Source organism: Mesoplodon mirus, assembly GCF_964341445.2.
Source record: "Mesoplodon mirus genome assembly, chromosome: 8".
Taxonomy (NCBI): Eukaryota; Metazoa; Chordata; class Mammalia; order Artiodactyla; family Ziphiidae; genus Mesoplodon; species Mesoplodon mirus.
In genome coordinates, this window is record NC_138984.1 from 1,263,516 (window position 1) to 1,280,670 (window position 17,155).

At 57.3% G+C, this 17,155-nt stretch overlaps 2 protein-coding genes across 2 annotated transcripts; both read left to right on the forward strand.

The window, feature by feature from the left end:
* Positions 1-6,561: 6,561 nt before the first annotated feature.
* OTOS (otospiralin) lies at positions 6,562-7,457 on the forward strand (the record flags this gene model as incomplete). The annotated part of the gene is made up of 3 exons (XM_082631201.1): positions 6,562-6,622; positions 6,735-6,761; positions 7,273-7,457. Exons 1-3 carry the CDS (start codon positions 6,565-6,567, stop codon positions 7,455-7,457), a joined length of 270 nt encoding a protein of 89 aa, XP_082487327.1. The 5' UTR covers positions 6,562-6,564.
* Positions 7,458-11,974: 4,517 nt separating this feature from the next.
* COPS9 (COP9 signalosome subunit 9) lies at positions 11,975-16,875 on the forward strand. The gene is made up of 3 exons (XM_082629740.1): positions 11,975-12,101; positions 13,858-13,930; positions 16,612-16,875. Exons 1-3 carry the CDS (start codon positions 12,039-12,041, stop codon positions 16,647-16,649), a joined length of 174 nt encoding a protein of 57 aa, XP_082485866.1. The 5' UTR covers positions 11,975-12,038; the 3' UTR covers positions 16,650-16,875.
* Positions 16,876-17,155: the final 280 nt, after the last annotated feature.

The window sequence follows — 17,155 nt, forward strand, 5'->3', positions numbered from 1 at the left end:
CCCTCCGTGCTTCTGAGACCCCAGCACCAGACCCCTGCAGGACCCCAGCGGACACCCCGCAGCTGGAGTTTGGGGAGTTAACTCCCAAGGGCAACCCCCAACCAACGAGACAGAAGACCTCAAATCAGCGCTTCCTCTGGTCTGAGGTCTTGGGAGCCCCGGGTGGGCAACGGTGTGCCCCGGGTCCAGGTTCGCGCCTTCTGTTCACGGCTCCACCCGGACTCCCAGCCCTGCTCCCTGGGACCACGTCCCAGACAGAGCATGCTGGCTACGCCCATACCGGGTCGACGCTGATGGAGCCCTGCGGTGTTGGGATGTGGCCCTCGGGAACTCTCGGTACCCTGGGAGGAGGGGGATGAGTGGGCAGCCCCTTGTCCTGCATCTCCCATCACTCTCCAGGGCCCTTTCCTCCCACACAGCCAGGGCCACAAACTACAGCCTGGACACGATTCCTGCACCACCATGGTGCCGAGGCCCTGGGCTGCCTTCGTGGGGAGTATTTCCAGGAAGATGACTGCTGCACAGGAGCCTTGGGGGCCTGGGGACACAGCCTGTCCAGCGCTGTGTCACAGACGTGTCACAGGCTCCTGGCATCTGTCACAGCTCACATCTTATGCCGATGCTTCTCATTCTCCGAGTCTTGGGGCTTTGGGGCACTGCCCCCATGTCCTCATCCCTGGCCCCAAGGTCCCTAAGCTCCAAGCCTGAGAGGAAGAGGGCTCTGCTAGGAAGGTCTGCCCCACCTCTCTGGCTCCTTCAGGCTCTCTCTGTTACAAGCTCAGCTGGGCCCTAGACAGCCGTGGACTCCGGTTGTCTCAGACCAGGGGAGCTCAGGGCTGCAGCCCAGCTGCTCACCCCGTGTGATGGCCAGGACCTTTGTGATGCTCCAGGAAGAAGCATCTTGGAAAAGACCCTCCCATGCCTGCCCCACCTCCAGGGCTGGAGCTCCCTCTCACTGCCTGCCTGAGCCTGGGCTTGTCACCACGGGCCAGGCAGGGCCACATGGCTCTGAGCTGCCAGATTCACAAATACAAATACAGGCCCAGTTAGATTCGAATCTCAAATAATCAATGAATACTTTTTAGTATTGGGGTGTCCTGCATTTTACCTGTCCACTCCGGCACCTGATGGGTCCCTGCTGCCTGGCCTCCCTCCACCCCAGGCCAGGGCCCCCTCGGCTCAGGAGAAGGCTTCTCATGGAGTGAACCGGGACCTGGTCAGAAATTCTCACAGATCATTTAAAGGAAGGAATGATTTTTATGAAGAATCACGTGGGCCTTAGGCATGTAACTCCCAAATCTTGACTCTGCCTTGGCGGGCTTTGACCAGCTATCCTCAGATTCCAGTGAGCGTGGCGCCCCCTGGAGCCCACTCTCGGATGCGCCGTCCATGTTGTCAGGTGTGGGATTCCTCAGAACGCTTGGGTCGGTCCCGGTTCCAACTTTCCAGAGTTCTCCAACCCACACTTGACAGTAGTTTCTGGCAATGTTCACCTCGTGTGGGCCTTTCCAAGGCAACTGAGTTTTCACGCACAAAACTCTGTTCACGTTCATTAGCTTTCATGGTATTTAATTAAATCTTTTTCTTAAAATAACAAATACAATCAGAGCCCGTGGGTTTGGGAACAAAGAACGTGGCTGTGAGAGGCGTCCCCTCCCCGTGCAGGAGCAGGGGGCGGGCGCTTCTCCAGCGGACCTGGGTCACGGGAGGGAGTGAGGGTAATGCAGCCGGGTGCAGGGACAGCCGAGTGAGTGGCCGGCAGGACCCGGCTCTCACACTGACCAGGTGAACCTGGCCAAGCACTGACCTGACCCAGGTGTTCAGTCCGTGCTCTCAGCCAGCCCCATGCACACTGGCCAGGAACTGTTCCAGGCCTGGGACACTCGGATTCTCTCAGGAGCCTCGGGCTCAGAAAGGAAGTGGGCAGAACACGGAGCCAAGAAGGAGGGCAGTGTCACCTGCTGGGACCAGGGATGTGGGACAGGGTGACGTGGGCTGGGAGATGGGGGAGCTCCAGAGGAGGCGGGGCTCCTGGGCTGGGGAGCAAGGCCCCCAGCGTTGAAGGGGGGGCACATTCGAGGGCCCGAAAGCAAAGCGGGCTGGCCACAGGGGCCCCGGGAGCGGACTGGGTGAGCAGCGTGGACCCTTCCAGAAGCAGATCAACACAGCGGGTGGAGGCGCGCTGAGGGTGGCCCTGGGAGGGGCTCAGGGAAGAGGGGCCTCCAGAAGCACCGTGCAGGGGGGCCTGTGTCCCGGAGGACCTGTGGCTTTAGGACTTCATAATGAACAGGGCTCTGGCTTGCGTTGGGACGGCTGAAAGTACTGTGACTCAAGCACCCTCCTGCCCTTCAGGAGACCCGAGGTGGGCCGGGTGCTTGTCCTCAGGGGCTCAGGCTCTGGTGTGTGCGGGGCTCAGGCACTGTAGCAGGAGGCCACGCTTGGTGTTCCCGAGCTGGCAGCAGGGGGCGCCCCGAGACCTCCTAATGGGAGCAACTGCGGCACTGGCTGGGAAGGTCCGGAACCAGGCCGCCCCTGGGGCAGGTGGAGCAGCAGAGGTGAAGGGTCACCAGGTCGCCCGCCCCGGCCCTGCCTTCCCGCACAGCTGGCAGAGCCCCGCAGCCCGGCCCCTCTCTCTGCCTGGGTAGAAAAGAGGGAGACAAGCAGCTTCTGTCCACTTCATCCCTCAAGACCCGTATCTTGCAACCAGAGCTGCTTCTCACCGCAGGCAGGTGGGACCTTCAGAGGCCTCTGAGGCGTCCACAGGGAGGGTGCTGTGCAGGGCAGGGCAGGGGCAGGGGCAGGGTCAGTCAACCAGGCTTCAGAGATCTCACCACCACCAACCTGGGTCCCACCCCTGAACCTTTATATTAGCATCCTGCCTCGGGAGCCTGGGGGCTGCAAATCCTGACTATTTCAAAGCTCTGCAGGTGGTCCCCATGTGCAGCCAGGGTTAAGAACTTCTTTGGACAGCAGCTCTCAAAGCCTGGCCCTGGATCTGCTGAGCACCCCTGGTAATGTGATAGAAAGGCAGAGTCCTGGACCCACCCCTGAGTTCTTGAATCAGAACTCTGAGAGGTAGGGGCCCAGGGATCTGCATTCTGCCAGGTCCCCTAGGTGATTCTGACACTGCCCAGGTGGAGAAACTGCTCGCGCGTGCCTCCCTACCCTAAAGGTGCTCTGGGACCAGCAGCACAGACATCTCCTGGGAGCCTTGAGGGATGCAGAGTCCCAGGCTCTACCTCCAACCTGCTGAATCAGAACTGCCTTTCAACAGGATCCCTGGGTGATCTGTACATAGTGTGAGAACCACTGCTTTGGGGTCCCACTGCAAAAGAACAGTACACGGCTGGGCGTGCAGAGCCCCAGCAAGGGTCACTGGGGAAAGGCTACCTGGTGAGGGGGTGAAGGGGCCATCCTCCAGGGGGCAGAGGAGTGGGCCCCAGCTGGGGTTCTGCAGAAGAGGTTCTCCAGGTGGGACCCTCCAGGTGGGACCCTCCAGGTGGAGCCCCTCCAGGTGGTGCCCAAGACGGTCTGTGTGCAGGTCAGCAAGGGAGAGGAGCTTGAAGAACTCGGGAGGCAAGAAAAGGTTGGGGGTGGACACACCTGGGGGTGGACACACCTGGGAGTGGTTATGGAAGACCCAGGAGGTTGACCCAGGCCAGCAGATCAGAAAGCTAAGTAACAGGGAGCTTAGGATGGTGGGGTTTTTTTAAGATTTTATTTCCCATTATAAAGGTAAACAAACTTATGGTTACCAAAGGCGAAAGGTGGGAGAGGGATAAATTAGGAGCTTGGGATTAACATGTACACACTCCGATATATAAAATAGATAATCAACAAGGACCTACTGTATATCACAGGGAGGAACTCTATGCAATACTCTGTAATAACCTATATGGGAAAAGAATCTGAAAAAGAATAGAAATATGTGTATGTATAACTGAATCACTCTGCTGTACACCTGAAACGAACACAACGTTGTAAATCAACTCTACCCCAATATAAAATAAAAATTAAGTTAAAAAAATAAAAGTAATGAATTAAGGGAAATACGAATACCCAGAAAGAAGGAAAAACATATACACCCATGGCTCCCAACACCATCACTGCTCATTACTTGTGGACTTTTTCTATGTATAGTGTTTTTTGGTTAGGTAATCAGTTATAAAATAAGTACTTGTAATTTTATTTCGTTTCCCCCAACATCACAGGGATGTTTGCACATCATTTTCAGACATGGAACCGTTAGTGATGGACAATGTGGTGATGACGGTAGCAAGACCGGCTGGTCCCCACTCCCCGCCGCACCCCGGTCATCTGCTCATGTCCCTCCCAGAACACCGGCGGTCCCAGGCCCACCGCAACGCCGGGCCTGAAACACACAGACGCAAGACCCCGCGGAGGCTGGCTCCCGCCCGCCCTTCCAGACTTCACATCCTCCGCTCCCCACACTGCATAAGGCCTGTTCCTACTTAAACCCCGTGTCCCCTTACGCTCCTAGTGGCCCTGTTGGGTGGAGTACTGGAGCCGGGAGAGGGGCCCAGGGGATTACAGGGCTCAGGAGGGACTCGGGAGCTGCTTCTCTGGCCTCTGACATCAGTGGCGCCATTCGCAGTGGTCAAGGGCCTCCGTTGTCCACAGCACCAAGTGCAAAATTGAGTCCTGAAGCCAAGTGCCTACAGGAGACACAGCTGTGGGTGACCAGGCAGCTGCCGTCACAGCCCCTTAGTGGGAATAAGGAGTAAAGACTGTTGGGTTGGCTGGTAGCTTCTAAGTGTGCTGGAGGATTTGGGAAAAGGAAGTGATGAGCACAGAGCTTAAAATTCCCAGCCAGGGGCAAACAGAGAACCAGAAAGCGTCTGTGCTGTGCAGAAAAGCTCCTCAGACAGGCCCGCCCGCCCGCGAGGCGGGCCCCGGGCTGGGAGCTCCCGGGAGGGTGCCCAGCCCCCTCGTGGAGCAGAGGGCCTCACGGCCCCTGAACGTTTGTGCCCAGTGAGGTCCTGCGGAGTGCCGCTCCCTCCTGGGAGTCTGGAACCTTCACCAGGCACAGGTGCCCGCGACCACTCCCGGGAAGAGCCCCAGGCGCTGTGTCTCTGACGGGCTCCCCGGGGAGACAGCACCTCACGGTCGTCACGGCTGGTGGTGGGGAGCAAAGTGTGTCATGGGGGGGGGGCTCTGGAAGCTCACGCCTGGTCCCCGACTTGTCCCTGCGCCCCTTCCTTTTACTGATGTTTCTTTGCATCCTTTCTCTGTCCTGAATCCAGCTGTGACCATGGCCTCTGCTGAGTCCTGGGGGGCCCCCTAGCGAACCTGGGAGAGGTTTTGGGGTCCCCGACACAGTTACCAAGTGCCCACCTGAGGACCCCAGCTCAGCTTCCCTAAAAGAATTTCTCTCTTGGAGGCACAGGGTCCGACTTCTGAAAATAAAACCCAAAGTTCAGCCTGGTGTGTGGCCGTATCACAGGCAGGTGGAACAGATGACTCTCGGGTCCCATCTCTGAAAGTCGGGGCATTTTCGGGGGGAAGAGTAGCCCCTCCTCACTTGGGTGGGGACGTGTGAGCAGATTCTGGTGGAGCCGGGGACTCGAACCCCTAAATTCTGCTGGGGCTTCTTTGCCAGAAGACATCCTTCCTGCGCACCTGGGGGCTGGTCCCCTCACACCTGAGTAACCTGTAATGGTCACCTGCTAAGTAGTTGTCTTGCGTGGCGACAGACTTCATCACTGCTTATAAGCCAGAAGGCGCCAGTCTGGAGATGGGACATCAGGCTGGACACCCTCGCTTCCTGCCTGTCCCTCTGCTCAGCGGTGACCTGTCGGCGGGGGCTGCTGACCCAGGGCTGCTATTGGCTTCCCCGAGGGTCCCGTCCTGCCTGCCTGTCCCTGGGGCAGCTCTGTGATTACCCTGTTCCCACAAGGGGGGCATCGCAGCCCCAGTGTCAGACTTAGAATGTCTTTCTCTCCTGGTAGAAAGGAAATAGGGTTTATTTTGAGTACCAATGTTGAATTCAATCCTAAAAATCTTAGGCCTGTGCAAATATGTTTTTCTCCCAATTTGATCTTTGGATCAGATTCCCAAAAGTGGACTCCTGGGAGTTGGCTTCCAGCAGGGTCACAGAAGCCCTCAGTCCTCTGGGCGGGGATGAAATATTCAGTTTGAAGGTTCACGGAGGTGACGTCTGCCCCTTGTCCCTGGCCTTTTATAAAGAGGAGACTGTGCGCTGGCAGCAGATGCCCGTCAGGCTACACGGCTGGGGACAGCAGCTGCAAGGTAACCTCTGGGGAGGGCAGATGCGGGGGGGGGGGGCATTCCTTAAATAGTTAAATTAAATAAGGCCAACTGATTCTGCCTCAGGGGGTTAGCCTCAGAAGAATGGTTTGAAGCCACTGAAATTGAAATTGTCATGAAAACACTGGCAACTTCTCTTTTCACCAGCGCTGTTTTCCCAGGAGTGGCCCACCTGTGGGTGGTGGTCCAAGGGGTGGGTGGGCTCACCTGTCCGGGTTCCTCATGCTGCAGGTGGACCTGAGCACCATCGGTCGGTGGGGGACAGGCCTGGGGAAGATGAAGACCTGCCTGGTGCCCGGGCTGGCCCTCTGCCTCCTGCTGGGACCTCTGGCAGGTGAGGGGCTGCCTGTCCTCCTGTGCTGTCCTGTCTAGGCACTGGGGTACCGGTGGGTGGTGAGGTCCTTCCTGGGGGGCCTCTGGGGTGACTTCTCTCCCTTCCCTCACAGGGGCCAAGCCGGTGCAGGAGGAAGGAGGTACCGTATTGCTTTCCCGGTTCTGGTCTCATGTGTCTGGGGGGCGGTGGGGGAAGAAGAGTGGCCGGGTGGGAGCTGGCCTCTGGTCCAGAGCAGGGGAAGTGGGAGCCCCGGGTCAGGTGGAGGCTGAGCCGCACAGGCAGAGGGACTGCAGCCTCTTCCCTGGGCCCTGTCCTCCAGCCACTGGGGACACACCAGGCAGGAGAGACCCTCTGAGCCCCCGAGGACCCCAGCATTCTCACCTCAGGCCCTAGTCCCACCTTGGTGCAGAGCATCCGGACTCCAAGGCTGGGGGCCGCGGTGTCCTCCGAATCCCACCATGGCCATTCAGTCCGCTCAGTGTCTGCAGGAGGGGCCAGGCTCCGCCCTTCTCCCCTCCTCCGTCCCCCAGGCCAGGAGTCCTGAGGGGCAGGGCTGGTGTTACCCGCAGCTGCTCCTCGGCTGGCCAGGCTCAGCGCCTCTGCGCAGGTCCGTGTGGGTCAGCCCCTGAGCAGCGCTGTCCTCCCTCCAGACCCCTACGCGGAGCTGCCGGCCATGCCCTACTGGCCTTTCTCTACATCCGACTTCTGGAACTACGTGCAGCACTTCCAGGCCCTCGGGGCCTACCCCCAGCTGGAGGACATGGCCCGCACCTTCTTCGCCCACTTCCCGCTGGGGACCACCCTGGGCTTCCATGTCCCCTACAGGGAGGAGTGAGCATCCGGGGCAGGGGGCCCCCCACCCCGTGGGAGTCGGGCCGGCCTCGTCCTGAATAAACTCCTGACTTGAACGCACGACGCAGTGGTGGTCTTCTTGGTTTTCTTTGGAGAAGCATCTCCATTCTGCTCCACTTACTCTCTCATCTGACAGATCAGCCTGGCCCCTCCGGACCATCAGGGAACACTTCTAAGAAAGGCCTGTGCATGGTTTCTGTCCACAGAGCACCCATTGCGACTCCCCCTGTCCTCACACTGACCCTAGGAGGATCCCCGGAGTGTAGGTGGGGAAACTGAGGCAAGCAGACACCAGGTAACCGCCTGGCTTGTTGGCGGGACCCAGGTCTCATCCAGGCAGCTGCGCCCCAGGAACCCCCTCCTTGGCCACCGAGCTGGAAAGCAGGCAGACCCACAGTGGCCTCCCTGGGCTGGGTGCCCTTCCGGGGCTCCACCCCTCACGCTCAACTCACACCAGGGCAGCTGGTCTGTGGGGATCGCTGGGTGCCTGGGCGCTGGGTCTGCAGGCAGAAGGGCCCCCAAAACATGACCACCAGCAGTGTAGATGCGGGGACTTTGGGGGAGTGGGGCTGCCTGCCCTGGGCACAGCCAGGGAGCATGAGCTTCGGGCCACACCACATCAGATGGTGAAGAAATCGGTTTAATGGGTTTCAACCTGCTTTTTTAAAAAAATAAAATAATAGAAAATACTTCCTATTTAACTCTAGACACTGGTATTTGTACTAGCATCTAACCATAGAAACCATTACACATAGTAAGAATTTTGTAAGGTTTTGTGAAACTTGTGGGCCACGTGTGCTGTTCGTTGGAAATATGTGACGGGAATGAACTCCATCCTCCGTGCAGCCTCAAGGGTCTGCAGGCTGTCCTTTAAGGTGAGTGAGAAGTAGGGGTTATTCTGAGAGTTCCCTCCCGGGACCCTGGCACGGACACCCAGCTGTGCTGTGAGGGACCTGGGAGGGGGAGGGGAGGTGGCCGCGGTGCCCAGGCAGTGGCTACCCACTGGCCCTAGCCATCCAGCAAGGCTTCCTGCCCTCACCTCTGTCTCCACCTCCTGTGGCCAACGGGTAGCTTCCCTCCCTGTGTCCAGGCTTCAATGTGAAAGAGGAAGAATCTGTTGGCCTAGCCTGTCGCTTCAGGAAAAACCAGTACATTCTTTGTTTCTTTTCCCCCTTGAGCTGGTCTGAATTTGGTTTCTGTAAAATAACTGCACACACACACACACACACAAAGTCCCGACTCCTATGGGAGTCCACTTGTGGCAGCTGGGCTTTGACCAAACGTACCAGACGAAAGGCACCCTCACCCCCTGGACATGGTGCTGACCTGTGTGTTAATTCATGCGCGTGCATGTGTGTTTGTGTGTGTGTGTGGTCATTTACATGCCACTCGGATTTTCATGTACCCAGTTACGTCAAGCATTGGAGAATGACGGCTCCAGATGCCCCTCAAAAGTGCTCGAAGGACTGCCTCCCGTGTGCCTTCCAGGGAAGCCCCTGGGGTGCCCTGGCCAGAGCTGTGTCCCCTCTTGGACACACCCATGACCACCCAAGACACACAGCTGCATTATTACGTGTCTTCAAAGTCCCAGCTGCCCTCCTTCTGTTCTCAGAAGAAGAAAGCCCCACCCTCAAGCAACCCTCAGCAGATGCCCGACCTGCCTGCCCTGTGGCCCTGGGGTCACCTGGCTCCCCATTTAGGACTCAGATTTGGCTCTGACCCTCTCTGTTCACCTGAGCACACACAGCTTCATTTCTCTTCTGTGCACCCCTCTTGGTTTCCCTTCACAGTCAGACCTGGTGGCGGGGGACCCCTCCACTTCCTACCCCACGTCCTCAGCCGGCTTCACCCCTCAATGCTGGCTACCAACAAGCGCCACCGGCAGCCACTGTCTTCTCATCCCTGCCTCGGCCGCTGATGGCCTGGGGGGCCACACGCCCGCTGTGCCCAGCAGTCAATGCCCGCATTGACTGAAAAAAACGCACAACCTAAAAGTTGAGAATTATGTTTTATTTGGCAGACACACTGAGGACTTAAGCTCAGGAGACAGCCTCTCAGATCGGATGGTCCTGAAGAGGGAAGGGAGGAGCCAGGATCTATAGTTTTTGCCAAAAGACTAGGTAGTTGGGACATCAAAAGATTCCTGCTAATTAAAGAAAACCAGACATCTCAAGTTAATGAATTTAGTGCTTTTCTATGTATGGGAAGATGCAAGCGTCTGGGCTTACTGAAATTATTCCTTTGATATGCACCTTAACTATCCTGAGGGCCAGGATCCTGCTTTCCTCCATCCTGAATCCCCTCAGGGTGCACGGTGGGAGCCGCTGCAGAGGCTGATGGCCTCAATATCCTTTGTTTACTGATACAGCCAGAGACATTCTTTGTCCACACCTGTTGTCCTGGAGCAGTCACCAATAGGGTCCCTTTTACTCTCAAAGGATATGGTCTGGATGTGATCACCCAGCGACAACCCCAATCCCCTGGTGCTCTCAGGGGTCCCCCAATCCGACCCTGTCCTTCCACCTCTGTGACATCACTATCCTGGTTCTGCTCCTCCATAAACATCAGTGTCCCCTGGGGCAGACTCTGTGCCCCGCTCTCCTGGAGACCTTACCCCTCCACAGGAATGGGGGTCCCTTTGCTTTGAAACTACTCAGAAGGGGAGTTGGCTGGTACCATGGACTCAGGCTTCACTGGTCTGACTTTCCCTCGGGCACTTAGGGTGACTCGTGTCATGGTGACATTGGAGGCTCACCCACCCGGCCAGTCACTTTCCCTTCTCCCTTGGCCCTGCGCTGTCCACCCACACCTGACCTGGGGCCACAATCCCTGCTCAATCTAGGCCCAATTCCCGTCTCCCTGGAACCACCCTCCCCCTCCCCCTCCCCACCCCCACTTCTCTGGCAGCCCAGCCCCCAAGCCTACCTACCTCTAAAAGTGTAGCTCAGATATCTCATGCTCTCCTTCCCCACCATCCCTTCCCCTCTCCCTCCTGCCCTCACTTCTCTCTCATTCACATTCTTTTTAAAAACTTATGATAAAATACATACAACTTAACATTTACTATCTTAACTATTTTTGAGAGGCATTAAGTGCATTCATATTGTTATGCAACCATCATCACCATCCATCTCCAGGCTATTTCTTCTTCCCATTAAGCACTAACTCCCCCTCCCCCTCCCCCGGCCCCATTCTACTTTCTGTCTCTATGAATTTGATTACTCTGCGTACCTCATATAAGCGGAAATCATACAGTATTTGTCTTTTGGAGATTTCACTAAGCATAATGTCCTCAAGGTTCATCCCCATTGGAGCAGCTGTTAGAATTTCCTTCCTTTTAAAGGCTGAATAATATTCTACTGTATGGATGGACCACATTTTGCTCAACCATTCAAATGTTGATGGATACCTACTGGAGTTCTTTCACATTTTAGCCATTGTGAAAAATGTTGCTGTGAACGTGGGTGTACAAATATCTCTTCGAGACCCTGCTGTCAATTCTTTTGGGTATATGCCCAGAGTGGAATCCTGGACCATACGGTAAATCTATGTTTAAATTTTGAGGAAACTCCATACTGTTTTCTACAATAGCCGCACCATTTTACATTCCAACCAACAGTGCACAAGGGTTCCAATTTCCCCACATCCTTGCTAACATTTGGTATTTTCTGGGTTTTTGACAGTAGCCATCCCGATGGATGTGGGGTGGTAACTCATTGTGGTTTGGTTTGCCTTTCTCTGATGATCAGTGATGTTGAACATCTTTTCATAGGTTTATTGGCCATTTATAAATCTTCTTTGGATAAATGTCTATTCCAGTCCTTTGCTGATTTTATTTGTTTGTTTGTTTGTTTTTTGGTACGCGGGCCTCTCACTGTTGTGGCCTCTCCCGCTGCGGAGCACAGGCTCCGGACGCGCAGGCTCAGCGGCCATGGCTCACGGGCCCAGCCGCTCCGCGGCACGCGGGATCCTCCCGGACTGGGGCACGAACCCGCGTCCCCCGCATTGGCAGGCGGACCCCCAACCACTGTGCCACCAGGGAAGCCCCTTTGCTGATTTTTTAATCAGACTCCTTGTTTTCTGTTGTTGAATTTTAGGAGTTCTCTGTACATTCTGTATATTAATCCCTTATCAGATATATGGTTTGCAAATATCCTCTCCCATTCTGTGGGTTGCCTTTTTACTCTGTTACCCACTCATAATCTTTAATGGGTATTTCCAGGGCATCTGTCAGTGTCACGCCCTTAGGTCCAAACTGTCTGTGGCCGCGGTGAAGTCGCAGAGCAGCTTCCCTTGTGTGCTGACAGCCACGCGGAGACCCCGCCCACCCCAGCCCCAACCAGGCCAGTCCTGCCCGCCCCGACTAATGGAGGAGGGAACCATAGCGTGGAAGGTCCTCCGGCGGCTAGACCTGCCAGATGGTGGTGGGGGGGTGGGTGGGAAAGGGGAAAAACCATAGAGTCGGCCGTCCTCTCGCATCTAGACTTGCCACGGCGGGGCTTGCACCGGAAGAGGGCGTCAGCGGGCCGGAAGTGGGTCGCGGACGCCGGAGCTGCAGGCGGAGATGAAGCCGGCGGTGGACGAGATGTTTCCCGAGGGCGCGGGGCCCTACGTGGATCTGGACGAGGTAAGGCGGGCGGCGCCGGGCCGGGCGGGAGCGGAGCCAAGGCCAGCTGTCGGGCGCGGGCCGGGTCTGGGGCGAGAGAAGGCGGCGGCCTGCGCGGGCGCGCTCGCCGTCCCGGCAGTTCCTAACTCGGGCGAGAGAATGGGGCCTCCGGGAACCCAGTGAGGTGGCGGCCGGGATGGCTACGGGCCGGGGTTGCGATGAGCGTCGGTGCCCGCGGCCTGGAGCCCCGCAGGGGCGATTGGTGGGGACCCCGGGGACGGGGTTGAGCTCGTGCCAGGCGCTGGGGGAGGAAGTGGGCCCCGGCTGGGATGGCGTGCTGTGGCGCGGCGGGGGCGAGTCCCCGTCTGGGAGGAGGGGAGACGAGAGCTTTGCTGACCAACGGCCCTTGGGAAAGAAGCGGCCGCCAGCCCGCGGAGCGGGGGAGAGGGGCGCCTGGCAGGTCCATGCTCCGTGCGGGGCCCGGGTCTTTCCCGCAGTTGCGCAGGGTCGTGTCACCCCATCCTCTGGGCACAGGGCGTTCCTGTCTGGTGTTGGTGGTGGGAGCTCGGAGTGTCAGGCCGGCTCCGCGGGGTCCGGACCTCGATTTCTCCTTCTCAAACCTCAGGGGGGACAGACCCATTCTGTGTGCTCCTGGACGTCCCGGGAGCACAGAGAGACGCTGGTTGCCAATTTTTAGTGCATCAAAAGGCGGTGCGGGTTGATAGAAGCCCTCGGGCTTTGGGGTGGCCCAGCGAAGGCTTAGGAGAGCAGCTGGCTGCAGCCAGATGCTGGCGGCGCGCTGGGGCGTAGGGGCGAGGATCGGGAGCGAGGCCTGCAGGGTCTAGGGGAGGGCAGGTTGTGCCTGGGAGAGCGGGAATGAGATGGAGCAGGGCAGGCGGGGTTGGGGGGCAGATGGTGCCTCGCCTGTAGCCGTCCTGGGACAGGTGAGCTCTCTGCACCCCAGTCCCGAGGCACCTGCACTCACCCCCTGCTTCTCAGCCCTGTGCTCCAGGCACTACCTTAGGCAAGCGTGGAGTCGCTGGAGGGCTTTAAGGTCCGGAGCGACGGCTCTGACTGGTTCGCGGCGCCGTCGCTCTGGAGGGATTGGGGTGAGAGAGTGGGGCAGTACAAACGGGGACGGGGGCGCGAGGAGGATCTGAATGAAGGCAGTGCCTCCAGAGGGAGGTAGGCGCAAACTCCGCAGCGGTGTCACAGGTAGAACCTGCACAGCTTCCTGTGGGGACGGGGCAGGGGAGGGCGCCTGCTGCCACCGAGGCCTCTGCTCTAGCTGTCACCACGGACTCTAAAAGAGGCTCAGAATCCTCGCCACGTTGTCCAGCTTTGGTTGTGGCGTTGTTTTACGGCCACCGTTGAGTGGTGGCAGTGGGAAGGCCCGTGAGGGCCCCGCCCGTTTCTCACGGGAAATGGTTTAACTCTCAGAAGCAGTCCAGAGCAGAGCAGTGGTCAGGCTCAGTTTTGCGCGCGCTCGGGGCCTCTTGTCCAGGTGTGCGCAGCAGTGCTGCTGTTTGGGGCAGCGGCAGGGCTCTACGTAAAAGGTGAGAGGAGTCGAGGGCGTCCGACCTGAGGGGACCCTCGCCTTAATTCCTTGGAATGCCGCCTCCCCAGCCCTGCTCGCACTCCCGCCCTTCCCCTGGACGAAATTTCGTCTCCGACCTGGACACTTTCTGCCCAGGAGTGGTGTGCAGCCTGCGTGGCACTTACACCACTCGTTCTCTCGGAAAACCCCGCTGACGTGAGCTTTCCTTTCCCTCCCCAGGCAGGAGGCAGCACCGGGCTCCTGATGGACTTGGCGGCCAATGAAAAGGCAGTTCACGCAGACTTTTTTAATGGTAAGGGCGCTGGGATTGGCTTGCCAGTTGTAATCTGTTTCTTCTGCAAGTTACGCAGTGGAGCAACTTTGTGACATGAGTGACTTGGATCGTAGACCAGTAAAGGCCAGATCCTGTGCCATTCTTGGAACGCTGTGCAGCCCTGTTTTTCAGGAGGGAAAAAAGCTTCCAGTCTTATGTTCCAGTTGTTGCGTTTGAGCCATGAACGTGCACTTGGACACCTGAAACTGTAGCAGGGTCTGGTCCGTCTGGCTTTCTCGTCTCCCCTCTCTCCCGATGGCTGGTTTGCTTTCCTCTCCTTGTTTTCCACTGGGTTCTTGTCCCCTGGGCTGCCTGTGCAGAGTGGCAGCCACGCTCCTGTTCTTCCCCGTCCCTTTTCTCTGAAACCAGGAGCTATTCGCATTTAAGGGCTTAATGCTAGTTTCAGGAACATGGGTGGAGTTTTACCAAATAAACAGTGAGAAACTAACTTTACAGGAAATCTTCATATACTTCTCGTGTTCCCTTCTGGTTTCTTAAGGCCTTGCTCCTATAGAGTATATTCATCCCTACCAAGGGTTAAATCATAAGAAACACAAGATCGCTTTCTTAGGAGAATTAAGTGGTATTTTATCTCTTATCATCCGTCTTTCATCCAGGGTGCCTGCCACTACAAAGAACTTTTTTTTTTTTTTTTTTTTTTTTTTTTTCTTTTTGCGGTATGCGGGCCTCTCACTGCCGTGGCCTCTCCCGTTGCGGAGCACAGGCTCCGGATGCGCATGCCCAGCGGCCATGGCTCACGGGCCCAGCCGCTCCGCGGCATATGGGATCCTCCCAGACCGGGGCACGAACCCGCATCCCCTGCATCGGCAGGCGGACTCTCAACCACTGCGCCACCAGGGAGGCCCTACAAAGAACTTTTGTCACTAGTTAGTGGCAGCTAGGATGTTACCTTGCCGTGTTGGTTTTCAGGGGCCCCAAGCCTCTCTGGCACCTGAGCCCGTGTTGTTTTATCTGGCTGCTTTTCAGGCAGTTGTTGCCTAACGAGGGAAGCCAGGCTGCTGCCTGAGGGCAGCCTTCCCGGGGAGCCCAGCTGCTCTCCCCAGGCAGTGTCCCCGCAGGACCGAGGGGGGTGACGTTTGTTAAGTTCTCGGGGGGGAGCAGGTGTGGGGAGCACGGGGTGCAGAGCCGCCGCTAGGACCTCACCCGGGTAGGGGTGTGTGGTCCCCAGTACGGCACGATCCACTCATATTTTGATGGTCTCCTTGCAAGCCGCCCCCCCGCCCCGCCGTATCCTCTGCCAGCCCGGGGCTTAGAGATAGCTGCTTGTGTTCTAGAGTTCAAGGCCACGTGATTTCCACCAGCAGCCCTTTAATTCTGACAGAGTACCTGTGAGAAGGACCCAGGCCGCCAGGCCAGGTGAGCATGGGAGCGGATGAGGGCGCTTCTCCCTCCGAGTCCGAGTCCGGCAGGGAAGAGAAGGAGCGTAGGCGAGCAGACGCCGCCCCGGCAGGTCGTGACGGCCCGGGTGTGCGGGAAGCCGTTCCCGCGAGAAAGCCGAGCGGCCTTTGGAAGGACTTGTCCTTAGTCTTTGCACTCATGATTGAACAGATAGGTTTTGATGGCCTGTTGTCCCCTAGGCAGTGGAGTTCAAACCCTGAACGATATTCGCTCTGCTCACTCAGTGGTTTACCAAATGGGAGCACTGGACGGGGTGGGCCGGGACAGCTCGGGGACGAGAGCCCAGACAGGTGGGCGCAGGGTTGCCGGGGCACATCCTGAGGCAGTTCTCAGGAGGCAGCACCTGCAAGGCTAGGGGGAGAGTGGCGGAGCTGCGGGACCCCAGGCCAGGCCAGGCGGTGGGAGAGGCGGGCGCCAGTGGGACCGTCCGGGGGGTGGGGCGGGGCTGGGGGCCCACTGCTGGGCAGGAGGTGCCTGGGTGCCGCCTTTCCCCGGGGAGCGGGGGTGTGGGGACCGACCCGTCCTCTTCCTGGCTCTTCGTTTACTCTGCACGTTCTCAGTGCATGGTACGCATGAGTGGGTTTTTCTCTTCTTGTGAAAGTAACACATAACCCGTGGTGGGGATGTAGAAAATATACAGAGAAGTAAACAGAAGGACAAAATAACCATGAGTTTGGCTTTGACCCCCTCGCAGGATGCAGTGCGCTGTGAACTTCTGGCGTTTCTTCTAGTGGGAATGGGGCTCAGGCTGTGTTTCTCAAGCTTAACTCTAGGTCCGACTCTCTTAAAGGGAGTCGTTCTCACGGGGCTCTGTCCCTCCCCCACCTTTCTCCCGCAGCTCTGCAGTTTCCCGCTCACGGCTGCGAGCCTCAGGCAGCTTCAGCCCACCTCCCCTGCCCTCCACGCAGCGCTGGCCAGAGCAGAGCCCTGGCCGTACTCACGGGCACGCAGTCACGGCTGTGAGGGGTCACCCACGTGGTCCAGAACACGCCCTCATGCAATTTCTCAAGATTGTCATCTAACTAGAAACAAGAGTAAAGGTGCACTCTGGACTACTGTCCCTTTGGACCGTATGAGCCCCGGTTGGATAAAATTGAGAGCCTGTCCTGGGAAAAGTCCTTTATCAGATTGTTCACTGTTTTCTCTCTAGTTTTGAATGACCTTATAACTCATTTTATAATTATTTCCTAAGCTGTAGACCTCGCGTGCCCCATCAATGTGTGATTTTGTTCATTTTGTAGATTTTGAAGACCTCTTTGATGACGATGATATCCAGTGAGGTGTGTCCGGCGGCGCGTTTGCTCAGGCTTTGCCGTGCCGTGGTGTGGTGGATCGCCTCAAAGGACAGTTTTAGATGGTTCCGGAGAACTTGTGGAAATCACTTGAAATTAGGAGATGGTTAACGAAGAAGGAAAAGATGGTTTTAACCATCTGGATGAGGCCTGTTAATCTCTGAATGTGACCGCCTTTTGTCCTTAACTTCAATTAAAAAAGTGATGTTATTACTTGCAGGGTGATTTTAATGCTTGCACTTTTGAGTGAATATTACAATCCCTAGACCTCTCCTTGTGCATACGTGTACATGCATGCCTGTGTTCCATGCTTAGAGAAACAGGTCTCAGCATAGAAATACATGGTGCACTTTTTGCTTTGTGGCCTTGAGTAATTCTGACAGCTCACGGTTGCTGACGTGGTGTTGGACCCGTAAGCGGTGCAGGCCGGCTCCTGGAAGTGCCTGAGAGACCTTACTCGGGTCCCGTCCCTCCCCTGGAGGCACATATAGCT